The following is a 14,054-nucleotide window of genomic DNA, read 5'->3' as shown; positions in this document are numbered from 1 at the left end:
AAACCCAACTCTAAATGAGCCGTCATTAAGTTTTAGTCCAAAAAAGAGATTGTAAAACAAAGGTTTGGGCTTGTGTGATATTGAAACCCACTCAACACGTACTCTTTTGGAAGAACATCGCCAATCCCATTTGATGCTACCTTATTTGTTTTTTCTTTGATTTTTCCGATGAGATCCTCCCGTTAAAAGTGAAATCGATTGTGGAAGAAGGAAATATGAAATAGGTCTGGGTATTCAGGTCCTCGGATCGGGTTCGGGTCCTTTCGAGTACGGATCTTTCGGGTCAAGAAGTTTGGGACCCAATAGGGTAATTTCAAATTTCTGGTTCCAGGTCGGTTCAGATCGTACCGGATCCGGGTCGGGTTATATAGTTGGACCCATTCGGATAATTAGAATTTATCGGTTCGGTTCCAGTTCGGTTCGACCTAAAAAATACATAAAAATACAAAATAATATCTGAAAATATTTATATATCTAAAAATATTCAAAATTTTATCCAAAATTTGTGTTTTTATTATATTAAAATGTGTATATATATTAAACTAGGCGAGATACAACAATAATTGGTTGTCTCTTAGTGCTCGACCCCTTACTCTGTAAACAAATAACCCTTCTTCGACTTTCCCTTGACTCATTTTATTTAATTTACATTATTAATTCGGGTAGCCATCAGATTTCGGGTTCGGGTCGGGTCGGGTCGGATCCAAAATCCGCAGATTCTTTACAACAAGACCCGATAGAGTAATTTGATCGGCGGTTCCTACCCAGACTGGATTTTTTTGGGTCGGTTTCGGGTCGGGTTTTCTGGTCCGGATAAAATGCCGAGGCCTTATGAAACATCCAAAATGATCCCAACCGGTGCAGTTTTGAACAACCAAAGCAAAGTTAAAGAAGAATTCTTGACGGTTGCAATAACACTTTTAAAAATGGTGGTTATTAGTAGCTTAGTTAGCTCATTCAGTATGTTTTAATTGTTTTATTACGAAAATTCGGATTCTAAATGTGAAATTTGGAATCCAAAATAGAAAATACCATAATAAAAATCATAAATCCCACACAAAGTTTTGATAAGAAAAAAAACACAAAGTATAATCTTAAAAAAAAACACGAGAAAATAAAACAAAGCAGGAAATGAGAACTTTTTTTTAAACTACCAACCACTTCTCCTTCCCCTTCCCCTGTTCCCAATCGTAAGAGATGCAAAACTGGAAGACACATCTTCCAGCAAAGCATCATTCATGGCATCTCTCAGATTCTTCTCATCAGTAGCTTCAAAGAAACATCCGCGTGACCTTGACTCGCTTATGAGCTTCCCCCATATCGAACAACTCAGAGCCAAAGTCGTTTCGTTCCCAACCACCCACAAACAATGCCTTGCTCTTGTCAGCGCCACGTTTGCTCTCTGACGGTTACTCAGAAACCCCACTTTCCCGTTACCGTTGCTTCTAACCGTTGAGATGATGATAATGTCCTCCTCTCCTCCTTGAAACCCATCCACAGATCGAACATTCAGAGTCATAAGCTGACCTGATGATAAAGAACCGAGTTTCTCTTGGATGGCTCTGACTTGTCCTTTGTAAGGTGAAATCACTCCAACGTTCACCTTCATCCTTCTTTCACTTGATACTGTTAACAAGGTTAAAAGCATAGTGAGAATAAATAAAAAAATAGATTCATATATATTCTTAAAAACTAATCAAATACCTTTGGAGAGACTAGATATGATCTCAGAAATCACAGCAACTTCAACCATGTTCTTAGGGCTGTGTCCATCACCGAACTCTTCTTTTCCACGACCAACATTGATAAATGAAAAAGAACCAAACATGTTTCCTTGCAGAAACCTCTTCTGATAAATGCTTTCTTGAACAACCGCAGCATCTGTGATCCTCCCACCATAAAACTCTTTGTTTGGGAAACAGCTAATGGAAGGATGCATACGGTACTGAACGTTAAGCAAGTGCTTGTCGTGACCAAGCAAAACCAACCTCTCAAACAAACTCCTTCCGAATTTATCACTCTCGCATTCTTCGTTATGAACCATTGCAGGTAACTGGTACTCATCTCCGATAAGAACAGCGTGACGCAAACCAGGAAGCTGCAATGCAGCAACTGATTCACATTCTTTAAGCTGAGCCGCCTCGTCAACCACGAGAAGCTCTATACTTCCTGTTCTACCTGCATTCAGTTCCGCAGCGCCTGAGGCTGTGCAGAAGATTATATCCGCGTTTTGTAGACAAAACTTCTTGATATCTTCAGTTTCCAACATGTCCGGAATCTCCTCAAAACGTCTTGGCAGCGAACTTAGAGCGTCAAGGCAATCAACACTGACGAGTCTCTTGAAGCAGTCCATTTTAAAGCTTCCTTCTATTAACTGATCTCCTGAACCATTCTCCTTCAAGAAGTATCTTACACGTTGAAGCGCTTGACGGGCTGCCACCATCTTCTTCACAACTTGGGGTGTAATGAAAGACATTGGCAGATGAGTGTACAGATCAACCATATCCGTCTCTAGATCCTCACTATAGTCATTAAAAGCGTCCCTGACAAACTCTCCAAACGTATCTTTTTCTTCATACTCATAGTCACTGTAATCAGACTCTGTGTTCTCCTCAACTTGATCTACATAGTCACTGTAAGCAGACTCTGTGTTCTCAAGAAATTGTATCAGTGACTCTAGCCTCTGATTCCAACCAGAAGATGATTGGGAAAACAGGTGACCAAGTTTACCTATGCGCTCATCAAGAAACACATTGAGAAGATCATCCTTCTTGTCTATCCCCATCCTCTCTCGGTTTCCAGATAACGCAATACTCCCCATCCCATAAGTAGCAAGTTCTGACAAACAGTTTTCCTTAAACAGAGCCAACAGTCTCTGTGTAACTTCTACAATAGCTGTGTTTGTAGGAGCGCACACAACTGTTTTGCACCGTAGCTTGAGAAGGGCAAAGAGAAGTGTTGCGACCGTCTTTGTTTTGCCTGTACCAGGAGGTCCCCATATCAGTTTGATACTGTTTATGTGACTACAGTTTCTCGTCTTGAGACAGCTCAAGATTGCACCTTCTTGGGAATCATTCAATTTGGTTGATCGGATTATATCCAAAACACGGTCAGAACCGTCGAACTCATTACCAATACAAAAACACTGTTCTGTAGCCTGTAACACAAGCAACATAATTAATCACTCAACTGAAGCATAAAACAAACCACTGTATTAAGATGAATAGAGAAAATAGTTTCATTAATCTATAAGCAGAAACAAAGTACTTCTAATTGTTTTAGTACACATGCTAATCAGGTTAATCATGCTATCTATATATATATATATATATATTTTTTTTTTTTGTAACATGCTATCTATATATATACACATATTAGTGATATATTAGAGTTATTATCCCTAATTAAAGAATTTTATGTTGACATAAAAATTTTATAAGCATTAAATTTATATGATATACACAAGATGGTTAATTCACCAGTACCTGAGTATTTCCCTGAAGAATACTCTGAATTAGAGTAGAATTAGCAGCTTCGTTGTGCAAAGCATTCCAAATTCTTGTGTTTGTTGTTAAAGTCGTGAGGGAAACACCAAAACTGACTGAATGTATCTCATCAGGAGATATCGATCTAGACGCATGAACAGAGATAATAAGATCGCCGTCCATCTTGAACACGTAGGCGAGAAGTAAAGGATCTAAGTCATCAATTCGTCTCGGCCTTTGCTTGGTCAGAGCAATAAGATCTCCACATTTTGGCTGGTACTTGGCACCAAAGTTATCTGCATAGGTTAATGTTATATCGTACAGCAATGTGTCTGACGAACTTCCACTAGATTTCTTTGTCCTATTCTCCATCGAACGTATGAAAAAGACAGGAGATCTGGATACAGATTTCAAGCTTGAGAACAACTCGGTTCGAGTTTCTTCGAGTAGGTGAGGAATAAAGCACTGAACGTATTCATTGACGGTTCCAAACCTGTCTGGTATTGTCTTCCTCTGTTCAAAAATTAGATCACCGATGAGGAACATGATATAGAAGTAACAAAGATAAAAGCACTATTGAACAAAGGGTGGAAAGAGATCACAAACCTTTTGCTTGAAGAGGTCTCTGTTGAGAATATCTTTGATAGACCAAGAAAATACTCTATCGAACAGAGTTGTTTTCTCCTTTTTCTCGATGACCCTTCTTCTTTCTATAAGATTGTTCATCATAGTAACAGCGGGAATCAACCTAAGTAAGGTTAGTAGTGTCTTAAGAAGCAAGCAAATAGAATGACAAATAGATAGCAATGGATTACTTCAGAGGACTTGTGCAGAAGAATTTATAGAGACTAAGAAAACAAATCTGGTGTAACTCTTACTATCACTCTGGTCTACATTAAAAGAAAGAGGAATGCCAATGGTCCACAGACTTCGTAAATGTATATTTCAACATTTCCAAGAAAATCTTGTTAATTAGTTTCAATATTCTTCTTTTTATTTAATTAAATGTAACTAAGAAAAGTAACCAATGAACCGAATATGACACTTCGCATCCTAAAGTCAAGTTGTACTTATACGTACTAGAGACGTTTCAATATTCTTCTTGGGTTTTCCTCTCTTATGTAAGTATATGCTCTGTATTCAGTTAAAGATTGAGCATAAAATGAGAAACACTTTCATTATGATGGCGCCAAAAATAACCATATACGAACGTAGAAAGCTAGTTTAGGGCCTTTAGGCGAAGTTTTAGTTAATTGGTCATAAAATGAAAGTGCCCGTGGGTTAATGCTCTGTATTCAGTTAATTGCTCTCAGTGCCCGTGGGTTAGCCTAGCCTAGCCCATTCCAATTAGTTATGGACATTTTATGGTCACGCTCAGTTATAAAAGCACTCTAAATGAGCTGAATACCAAATTGGGTAATGGTTAAAGTGAACAAAACCAAATTGACAATATATATGCGGGCATTCGGTTCTCGGTTTTTAGATTTTTGGTTCTAGAGGATTATGATATGTTGGGATATTTACAAAATTCGGTTCAGTTCCAATTTGTTTTTTCCGGATTTCATTTTTGTTCGGTAACAAAATTAGGAGTTGACTAATAACCAAGATAATTTTGGATTTTATTCGGTTTTGGATTGGTTCCAGTATTTTTTTTTTGTTAATTTAGGATAAAGTAAAAAAAATCAGAATTTTTGGATTAAATATCAGTCTTTTTGGGTTTTCAGATAAATAATTGGATAATTTGGATAATATAAAATATTTGTATTCCGGTAATTCGTTTTCTTAGGTATTTTTGTTTATAAATAGTATTTAAAAATATTTAGTTATTTAAAAATTAAATATAGTTAATTTTATAAGTATAAATCATATTATATAAAATTGTTATCCATTTGGCATTTGTAGAAAATTGGGTATCCATTTGGTTCTTGGTTCGATTCCAGTTTGATATTTTCAATTCGGTCTTGTTTTTTTTTGGTTCTGGAGATATAAGATCTGCTTGGGTAATTGATAGGATCTGAACCCAAACCAAACCTCTCTTTTCGGTTTAGTTTTTTCTTTGGTTTTGGATAAATGTGCTCATGCTTAAGTATGCATGGATAATTGATAGGATCTAAATCCGAACCAAACCTCTCTTTTTGGTTTGGTTTTCTTTGGTTCGGATAAATATGCTCATGCTTAGATATGTTTAAGCTTTCAGAAGTTTTAAGATCTTGTTAATTTGAAAAAATGTGTTTTCTTTCTTCTAAATTTTTCAGTTTTATTGTAAGTAAGAAGAGAAAAAAAATTGAGTATCTTATACCATGATAGTAAGTTTTTAAAAAAATATAAATACAACTAATTGAGAACTAAATGCTACTTAGAAAACAAGTAAAATATTCAAAACGAATCAATCTAATACCTTCCATAATAGAGATCAAATAAGTAATATTTATAACATTTTCACATGATGATCATTATGCTAAAAATACTGTACTTATAAAATACACAATATAGTGATTCGTTAAAAGCATTTCCAGGAAACCCCAATGAAAAACTATGGTTAATGGAAAAATGCAATATTTATTACTTCCCTTCATGTACACATAATTCAATATATTTGGGGTGATGTAATTATATAAGGTAAATTAAAAACATTATCAGAAAAAAACTTAATGAAAAAACTATGGTTAACAGAAAAATGAAAAAAATAATTATTTATCTTCATATGTACATAATTCAAGATATTTCAGACGGTGTAATTATATAACGTGAACTAACTTACTGAAAGTAGCATTGTTTAAAAGCCTTGGTGAATAAATCTGCTAAACTATCACTTGAACAAACACGTAGGACATGAACATTGACATTCTTCTGCAGTGGATGAGTGCTAAGATCATGAATTCAACCATCGACCATGATGACAAAGACGACCCACATGTCAATACAAACTGTTTGACCACCGGTCGGATAATGTGGACAACCCATAAGAATTTGCAATGGAACTTGGAAAGGACCACACGGATCATAAGCTCAATGGGGAAGCCAAGGCCATTTTAACCGAAAAACCAAGAAGAATAATTAGTCAACAAAGCAGATTGGCAAAGGATTGAGTGGAAAAGAAGTTAGGTCGTGAATTTCTTATCACGATCCATGCGGATATGATCGACCAACCAAAAAGCCTTTTTCACCAAGCCCAATTCTGATGAAACTTTGACATTTCCGACTAGACCAATGCCTAGATCTTTGGTCAAACCAGGTGAGAAGCTTTCGAGGAAGACTTGATCAAGATTCAATGTTTTCTTTAGCTTTCCTAAGTATTTTCTAGTTTCTAAATATTTTGGTTTTACACATTGCCCATATGTAAAGGAATTTATAAGATTAGCAAAAACCACTTTTTATATTTTCTGAATAAATTGAGTGTTAAACTCTTGCATTTATTTGTGAACATTGTTTAGGTTGTTGGTGTGTTACATATATCAATCAATTTAGTTGAATCTGGTGTGTCAAATTCTAGTGTGTTAAATTCAGAGGAAATTATTATATTGCGAACTCATCATCTCTTCCAAAGGAACTTTCAATCCACCACAAACTCAACTAAAATGTTAGTAACCTTTGGTGGAAGGATTTTTCCAAAACAGCCATAGCAAAGTACAACCCGGGAATGACTTATCATGTGGTACAAAGTACACTTGTTTACTATCTTATGCAAGTGTGTGTTTAATTTAAATGAAGAACATTTTCCATATATGTAGAAATACAAGACCACATTCATCCTATAGAAGAATATGCATGGCCATGGCTTAATTAGCAGTATAATCCATGTTTAAAGTTCATTGGATTTTTGGCAGGCCAAGGCTTAACCATAGGCGTGTTCCCCTAAGATAGGGTCGCGTTAACCCCTTATTAACATCCGTGTGTATAGCCAAACAAAAGTAATGAATTTTTATGATGTCTTGTTATGAGAGTATGTCTAATTTGGAATGTGATATTAACTAGTTCTTTTTTTTTTTTTTTAACACCAACTAGTTCTTTTTACCTATTTTTTTAAAAAGAAAAAGTGGGTAAATTAGAGTATCCTAATGCAAAATTTCATTTTTTTCTTCTAAAATAGAGTAAAAATGAACATAAAATAAAAAATATTTCAACTCTGTTTTATTTATCACTTCATAATAGAATAATGAACAAACAAGAAATATATTACTTTATTTAAATATATTACTTTATTTATCAAGTAAACTATATTATAAAATAAGATATGTAGTTGGGTTGAGACATTTTTACTCACATATTCTATTTTAACGTAAAAATAGAGTGAGATTAGAGATACCATTACACAAAAGTGGAGAGAAATAATAATTAGCAAGATGACGTAGATGAGTTTTATGTTTCTCATGAGGTTTTGAGGTGGCGATCGCTCTTTTAAAATCTTAAAAATTTATTGTTTAAAAAAGTTATATATATTTTTATAATACAAAAATTTGTTTTTATTAATTTTTAACATTTAATCAAATGGTTTCTCTGACAAATAACTAAAATAAGATGATTAATTTTTTACTTTTTGGTGAGAGGTTAAAGAGAGATAGGAAGAGGAGAAAGGAAATGTTTTTGGTTATATAGTGAATTTGTGTGTTTTATATATATATATATAGGGAGGGGGGGGGGGAATTCTCTTAAATCAATAAGGTAAAAAACTTACTTTTGTTTGTAATACACTGATATATTAAAAAAATTCAAGTTAGAACTTAATAGATTTGAAAAAAACTAGAAACTTGTTAAATAGAGCAGCTTTGACCATATTTTCAACGCAGATCTAGCAAAAGAAAAATCCAACAAAACATTTGAGAATATAAATTATTGTATTTCCTTAAAACTCAAAACAAATTATGGGAGTATTTGGTATTTCTTTCATCATCAATGAATGGATGGAGAAAATGTTTAAAATAATAAATAATAAGAAAGCAAACATTTATGACATGTCTATCTCTCTCTCTTAAAAACTATAGTATAATTGATTGTCCTTTTCAGCGAATCCAAGTAAAAAGAAAATAAAATAGAAAAGTTTATCAACGGTCAAGATCTCGAGAGCATAATCCAACGATGAAAAGAGGTCACTCTGGTACTGACACCACCTCTCATAATTCTCGTTAGTAGGACCCTCTCGCTCTCTCTTCCTCTTTCTTCTCTCTCCACTGTGCTCATGTTCGAACCGGGTCGGGTCGGGTCCTTTATAAGAATGAGGAAAACCACTCACTTTCACCCCCACGCTCTCTTCTTTCTCTCTCTCTGACACATATCTCTCTCTCCTTCCTTTTCTCTCTCTCTCTCTCTTCTGTTGTGAAACCCAAACAGTGATGGTACTACTTCTTTTGAGGGATTTAGTTTAATGCCCACGAAGAAGAGTTAGTTTAAGTAGTAGAAGAGATTGTCTTTGTCTTCTTTCATTCTCCACAAAGATCTCGCGAGAAGGGGGTCCTTTAGCTAACTTTTGGGTAGCTCAATGTGTAGTATTCAAGCCCTTTGAAGATGATGAAAAGCAACATATTCTGCTGGTAATGGGGTTTATTCAGTTTGCTGGGTTCTTGGGGTTTATGGTAATAATAAGCTTTGTCTAAGTCCTGATGGTTGTGGGGGGGAGGAACAAAGGAGGATGGAGAAAGACGAGTTTGTGCTTCTTCTGGAACTGAAGAGTTATAGCTGCTATAGTAGCTGGAAGTGAAGGATAATTAGATTGATTATTGTACGGAGATTAAAATTAGGGTTTTCTTTTTTTTTTTTTACTAATTTCAAAAGTTGTTAGTACCCTTTTGTATCTCTTGAATATTCGATCGACTATGAAGCTGTCAACATCTGGATTGGTTCAACAGGGGAGTCATGAAGGTTTTTGTTGTTTCTCTTTCAGTCTCTCTTTTTTTTTTCTTTTGTTTTCTGGAACATGTTTCTTAGTTCCTTTGTGTGTGTGTGTATTAACAGGAGAGAAATGTCTCAACTCTGAGCTATGGCATGCTTGTGCTGGACCACTGGTCTCTCTTCCATCATCTGGAAGCCGCGTTGTCTACTTTCCACAGGGTCACAGCGAACAGGTTCTATACTCTTTTATTTTTGGGGTGGTTGGGTTTATAGATTTTCTTTGTTGGTTGCAAAAGAAGTTTATAAAGTATGGAGGGAGCTATTGTATTGCTTTTCTCTTTACTTGTTTGTATTTGGGGCAGTTTCCATTTAAATTGAAGTGTACTTGTAGGTAGCTGCTACAACTAATAAGGAAGTTGATGGTCACATACCCAATTACCCAAGCCTACCACCACAATTGATTTGCCAGCTCCATAATGTTACAATGCATGTGCGTTTTTTTAGTTCCCTGTCCCTTTCCACCTTCACTTTCTTTTTTTTTATAAAAAAAAAGTGATTTTAGCTAGGATGATGTGCTTTGTGTAAGTATGGGGTTTCGTTTTTTTTCTACTGTTTCAGGCAGATGTGGAGACCGATGAAGTCTATGCTCAAATGACACTTCAACCATTGACACCGGTATGGTTTTTATAGACTTAGTGTTGGTGTTTTTTTTTTGGTTTTTCCTTTAAAACTTTAGAGAGTTGGGTGTTTGGTATGTAGGAGGAGCAGAAGGAAACATTTGTACCGATTGAGTTGGGGATACCGAGCAAACAACCTAGCAATTACTTCTGTAAGACTCTCACAGCTAGTGATACTAGTACTCACGGAGGGTTTTCTGTTCCTAGACGCGCTGCTGAGAAAGTTTTTCCTCCACTGGTACTACTATAACACTTTCTTTTTTTTTTTATGTTCTTTAGCGGAACAATTGTTGAATATATCTAATTCATTTTTATTCCCCTGTTGCAGGATTACTCACTGCAGCCACCAGCGCAAGAACTTCTGGCAAGGGATCTCCATGATGTTGAATGGAAATTTCGGCACATCTTTCGAGGTAGGTTATCATACATTTGTTCTATCTCAGTTACTAGGATTGTCATTTTGTTATGTTCTGAAGTAGCAATGTGGTTTAAACTGCTCTGTGTTATTGTCGTTGAGCTAATGGACTAGAATCCTTATTCTGTTTTTTTTTTATAACCATGCAGGACAACCCAAACGGCATCTCCTAACTACTGGGTGGAGTGTCTTTGTTAGTGCTAAGCGACTAGTAGCTGGAGATTCTGTCATTTTCATAAGGTTTTTATTTTCTTTCCTTGTGCATTCACTTTTGTGGATTATATATCATGTATTTTATTTATCTTTTTAACCCTATTTACTTGTTTTGTCAGGAATGAAAAGAATCAACTCTTTTTGGGGATTCGTAGAGCCACTCGTCCACAGACCATAGTACCATCATCTGTTTTATCTAGTGATAGCATGCATATTGGACTCCTAGCTGCTGCTGCACATGCTTCTGCAACTAACAGTTGTTTTACTGTTTTCTTTCATCCAAGGTTCTTCTGCCTCTGCATATCCATTTTAGTCTTCCTCTTCTCTCCTATACCATACTGATTTTTCTCTCTCTTTTTTTTGTGGTTCAGGGCTAGCCAATCTGAGTTTGTGATACAACTTTCCAAGTACATCAAAGCCGTTTTTCACACCCGTATTTCAGTTGGGATGCGCTTCCGCATGCTCTTCGAGACAGAAGAGTCGAGTGTCCGCAGGTGATTGATGATCTTTAAAACTGTGAAAAACTAAATATCATTACTTTTGAACTTTGTAATTCTGACAGATACACTTTGCAGGTACATGGGTACTATAACTGGTATCAGTGATCTGGATTCTGTTCGTTGGCCCAACTCTCACTGGCGATCTGTGAAGGTAGGCATATTATCAAGCCTGTGACTTCATTTTATGAAACACTGATGATGTTGTAAGGATACATTTCTCTGGCATTTTATTTTTGTAGGTTGGTTGGGATGAATCGACTGCAGGTGAGAGACAGCCAAGGGTTTCTTTATGGGAGATTGAGCCTCTTACCACCTTTCCCATGTACCCATCTCTGTTTCCTCTCAGGCTCAAACGTCCTTGGCATGCTGGCACATCATCCTTACATGGTATCTTCTCCTAAACTTTTATTAACAAGTTCGTGAGTCATTGGCGAGATAGATCTTTTACTGCCACTCAGATAAATGAGTAGCTGTTTACTTGAATCACTGTGGTGTTGCAGATGGGAGGGGTGAATTAGGAAGTGGTCTACCATGGCTGAGGGGAGGTGGAGGAGAGCAGCAAGGTTTGCTTCCTCTAAATTATCCATCTGTTGGTTTGTTTCCATGGATGCAACAAAGGCTGGATCTCGCTCAACTCGGGACTGATAATAATCAGCAATACCAAGCAATGTTGGCCGCTGGATTACAGAACATGGGCGGTGGAGATCCTCTCAGACAACAGTTTGTCCAGTTGCAAGAGCCTCACCACCAGTATCTTCAACAATCAGCTTCCCACAATTCTGATTTGATGCTTCAGCAGCAGCAGCAGCAGCAACAACAAGCATCACACCATCTCATGCATGCTCAAACTCAGATTATGAGTGAGAATCTTCCTCTCCGACAAGAAGTTAGTAAGCAACCAGCTGGTGGGCAGCAATCGGTGGACCAAAATGCATATCTTAATGCTTTTAAAATGCAAAATGGTCAACTTCAACAACAGTGGCAGCAGCACTCGGATATGCCCTCTCCTTCTTTTACTGACGCGAGCAATAAATACGGAACGACAGCTAGCCCTATGCAACAAAACTCCGCCTCTCCAGGGTCTGCTGGACAACATGGCAGCAATCTTTTGAACTTCTCTATAACCGGTCAGTCTGTACTGCCAGAGCAGTTAATGGGAGAGGGATGGTCTCCAAAAGCATCCAACACTTTTTCTGAACCGTTGTCACTTCCACAAGCGTACGCTGGTGGGAAAAGTCTTGCTCTAGAACCTTCAAGTGCCAACGTGAATCCCTCTGTATTTGGTGTTGATCCTGGCTCTTCTGGACTTTTCCTCCCAAGTACGGTCCCTCGGTTTGCTTCTTCATCAGGAGGAGATGCGGAAGCTTACCCAATTTCACTAGCAGATTCAGGGTTTGAGAATTCATTATACAACAGCTGCATGCAAGACACAACTCATGAGTTATTGCATGGAGTTGGACAGATTAACTCGTCCAACCAAACCAAGAACTTTGTAAAGGTTGGCTGGTTTTGGTTCATTTGTGGGTTTCTGTATTGCTCTCAATAAATACTGACGTTGTTTACCAAAAAAAATGAAAAAATAATGCAGGTTTATAAATCAGGTTCGGTAGGGCGTTCACTAGACATCTCCCGATTCAGCAGCTATCATGAGCTGCGAGAAGAGTTAGGGAAGATGTTTGCTATCGAAGGGTTGTTGGAAGACCCCCTTAGATCAGGCTGGCAGCTTGTATTCGTTGACAAGGAAAATGATATTCTTCTCCTTGGCGATGACCCTTGGGAGTAAGTACTAACTACTACTCTCTTCTACATTTGTGCATCATTTTGAACTATAGCTCTGTGTGGATAATGTGGTGCGTTGCAGGTCATTTGTGAGTAACGTTTGGTACATAAAGATACTATCCCCGGAAGATGTGCAGGAAATGGGGGATCATGGCGAAGGCAGTGGTGGGTCTCTCCCGCAAAACCCGACCCATCTCTAAAACCTGAAGTCGCTTCATTCAACTGATCTTTATATGTCATTCGTCGCATCTCCCTCTCTCTTTCTCTCCTTTTGACGTTGGTAGAAAGAAACATAATCAATCATATCTGTGAGTATGTGTCCTGAAACTTGAGGGCGTACTTTGGCTGTGTATTAGACACTCTGGTCATAAACATAAGAACCTCTCTAGGCTCTCTGCTTTTTCTAGTATCATTGTTCTATTTCTGACGTTAAACATTCCTCCTATTTTAGCTCTGGAAAACTTTTTTTGAGGCATTACTTTGTGGTCACACCGGAGTTTTGGTCAATACCGTTAAATTCAAAGTTGAGCAAAAGCAAACTAGAGTTGAACCAAGCATCCATCTTCTTCCCTTTCTAGCTAGCCTCTCTTTGACTCGAGCAAATAGAAAAAATACATCCTAACTCTTAAAAACCCGGCTTGTTGTGAGAAAAGAACTTAAAAAGGCAACTTCTCATGTCACTATATATAATCGATATTACAATTGACCAAAATACATGGCTCTATTGGGATTTGTTTAGAGAAGAAGCTGAAGAACAAATTGTGACAATAATAGTTATATCAAAAGGGACTGCTAAGACCATTAACATTGGACAATTGTTGAAGTTGTCTCTAAAATAACACAAGAAAGAGAAAGTCACAAAATAACATTTATTAATGGGCAAAATATTCATACTATATTTGTTTTATAACTAATAAAACAAAAAAAAATCATAACATTCTCTATCATCTCTCTCATGACGGCAGCACCAAGACGGCGAAATCTCAATCAACTTCGGCAACGATGAGCACTGTCATCAACTCCGACGACGACGAATACTGTCATCATCTCCGACGAAAACACGAAGCTTTGATTCTATTCTCTAAGATCTCTCTCTCACGGCGACGGCACGTCGACAACGAAATCCCAATCAACTCCGGCGACGACGAGCACTATCATC

At 37.0% G+C, this 14,054-nt stretch overlaps 2 protein-coding genes across 2 annotated transcripts; one reads left to right on the top strand and one right to left on the bottom strand.

Annotated features, from left to right (window-relative positions):
- Positions 1-1,150: 1,150 nt before the first annotated feature.
- LOC108850568 (helicase sen1-like) lies at positions 1,151-4,214 on the bottom strand. Its single transcript, XM_018624078.2, has 4 exons — positions 4,092-4,214; positions 3,486-3,998; positions 1,705-3,157; positions 1,151-1,626 (listed from the first exon to the last, which is right to left on the bottom strand). The coding sequence occupies exons 1-4, from the start codon at positions 4,212-4,214 to the stop codon at positions 1,151-1,153; spliced, it is 2,565 nt and encodes an 854-aa protein (XP_018479580.2).
- Positions 4,215-8,664: 4,450 nt separating this feature from the next.
- Positions 8,665-13,370, top strand: LOC108854797 (auxin response factor 8). Its single transcript, XM_018628462.2, has 14 exons — positions 8,665-9,341; positions 9,435-9,544; positions 9,703-9,801; positions 9,930-9,986; positions 10,071-10,226; positions 10,317-10,401; positions 10,553-10,643; positions 10,736-10,900; positions 10,988-11,110; positions 11,192-11,267; positions 11,356-11,503; positions 11,617-12,614; positions 12,705-12,895; positions 12,978-13,370. The coding sequence occupies exons 1-14, from the start codon at positions 9,296-9,298 to the stop codon at positions 13,093-13,095; spliced, it is 2,463 nt and encodes an 820-aa protein (XP_018483964.1). The 5' UTR covers positions 8,665-9,295; the 3' UTR covers positions 13,096-13,370.
- Positions 13,371-14,054: the final 684 nt, after the last annotated feature.

This window comes from Raphanus sativus, chromosome 4 (genome assembly GCF_000801105.2).
Source record: "Raphanus sativus cultivar WK10039 chromosome 4, ASM80110v3, whole genome shotgun sequence".
In the NCBI taxonomy this organism is placed as follows: domain Eukaryota; kingdom Viridiplantae; phylum Streptophyta; class Magnoliopsida; order Brassicales; family Brassicaceae; genus Raphanus; species Raphanus sativus.
The sequence above is the reverse complement of the archived record's forward strand: the minus strand, read 5'-3'. Positions and strand labels throughout refer to the sequence as shown.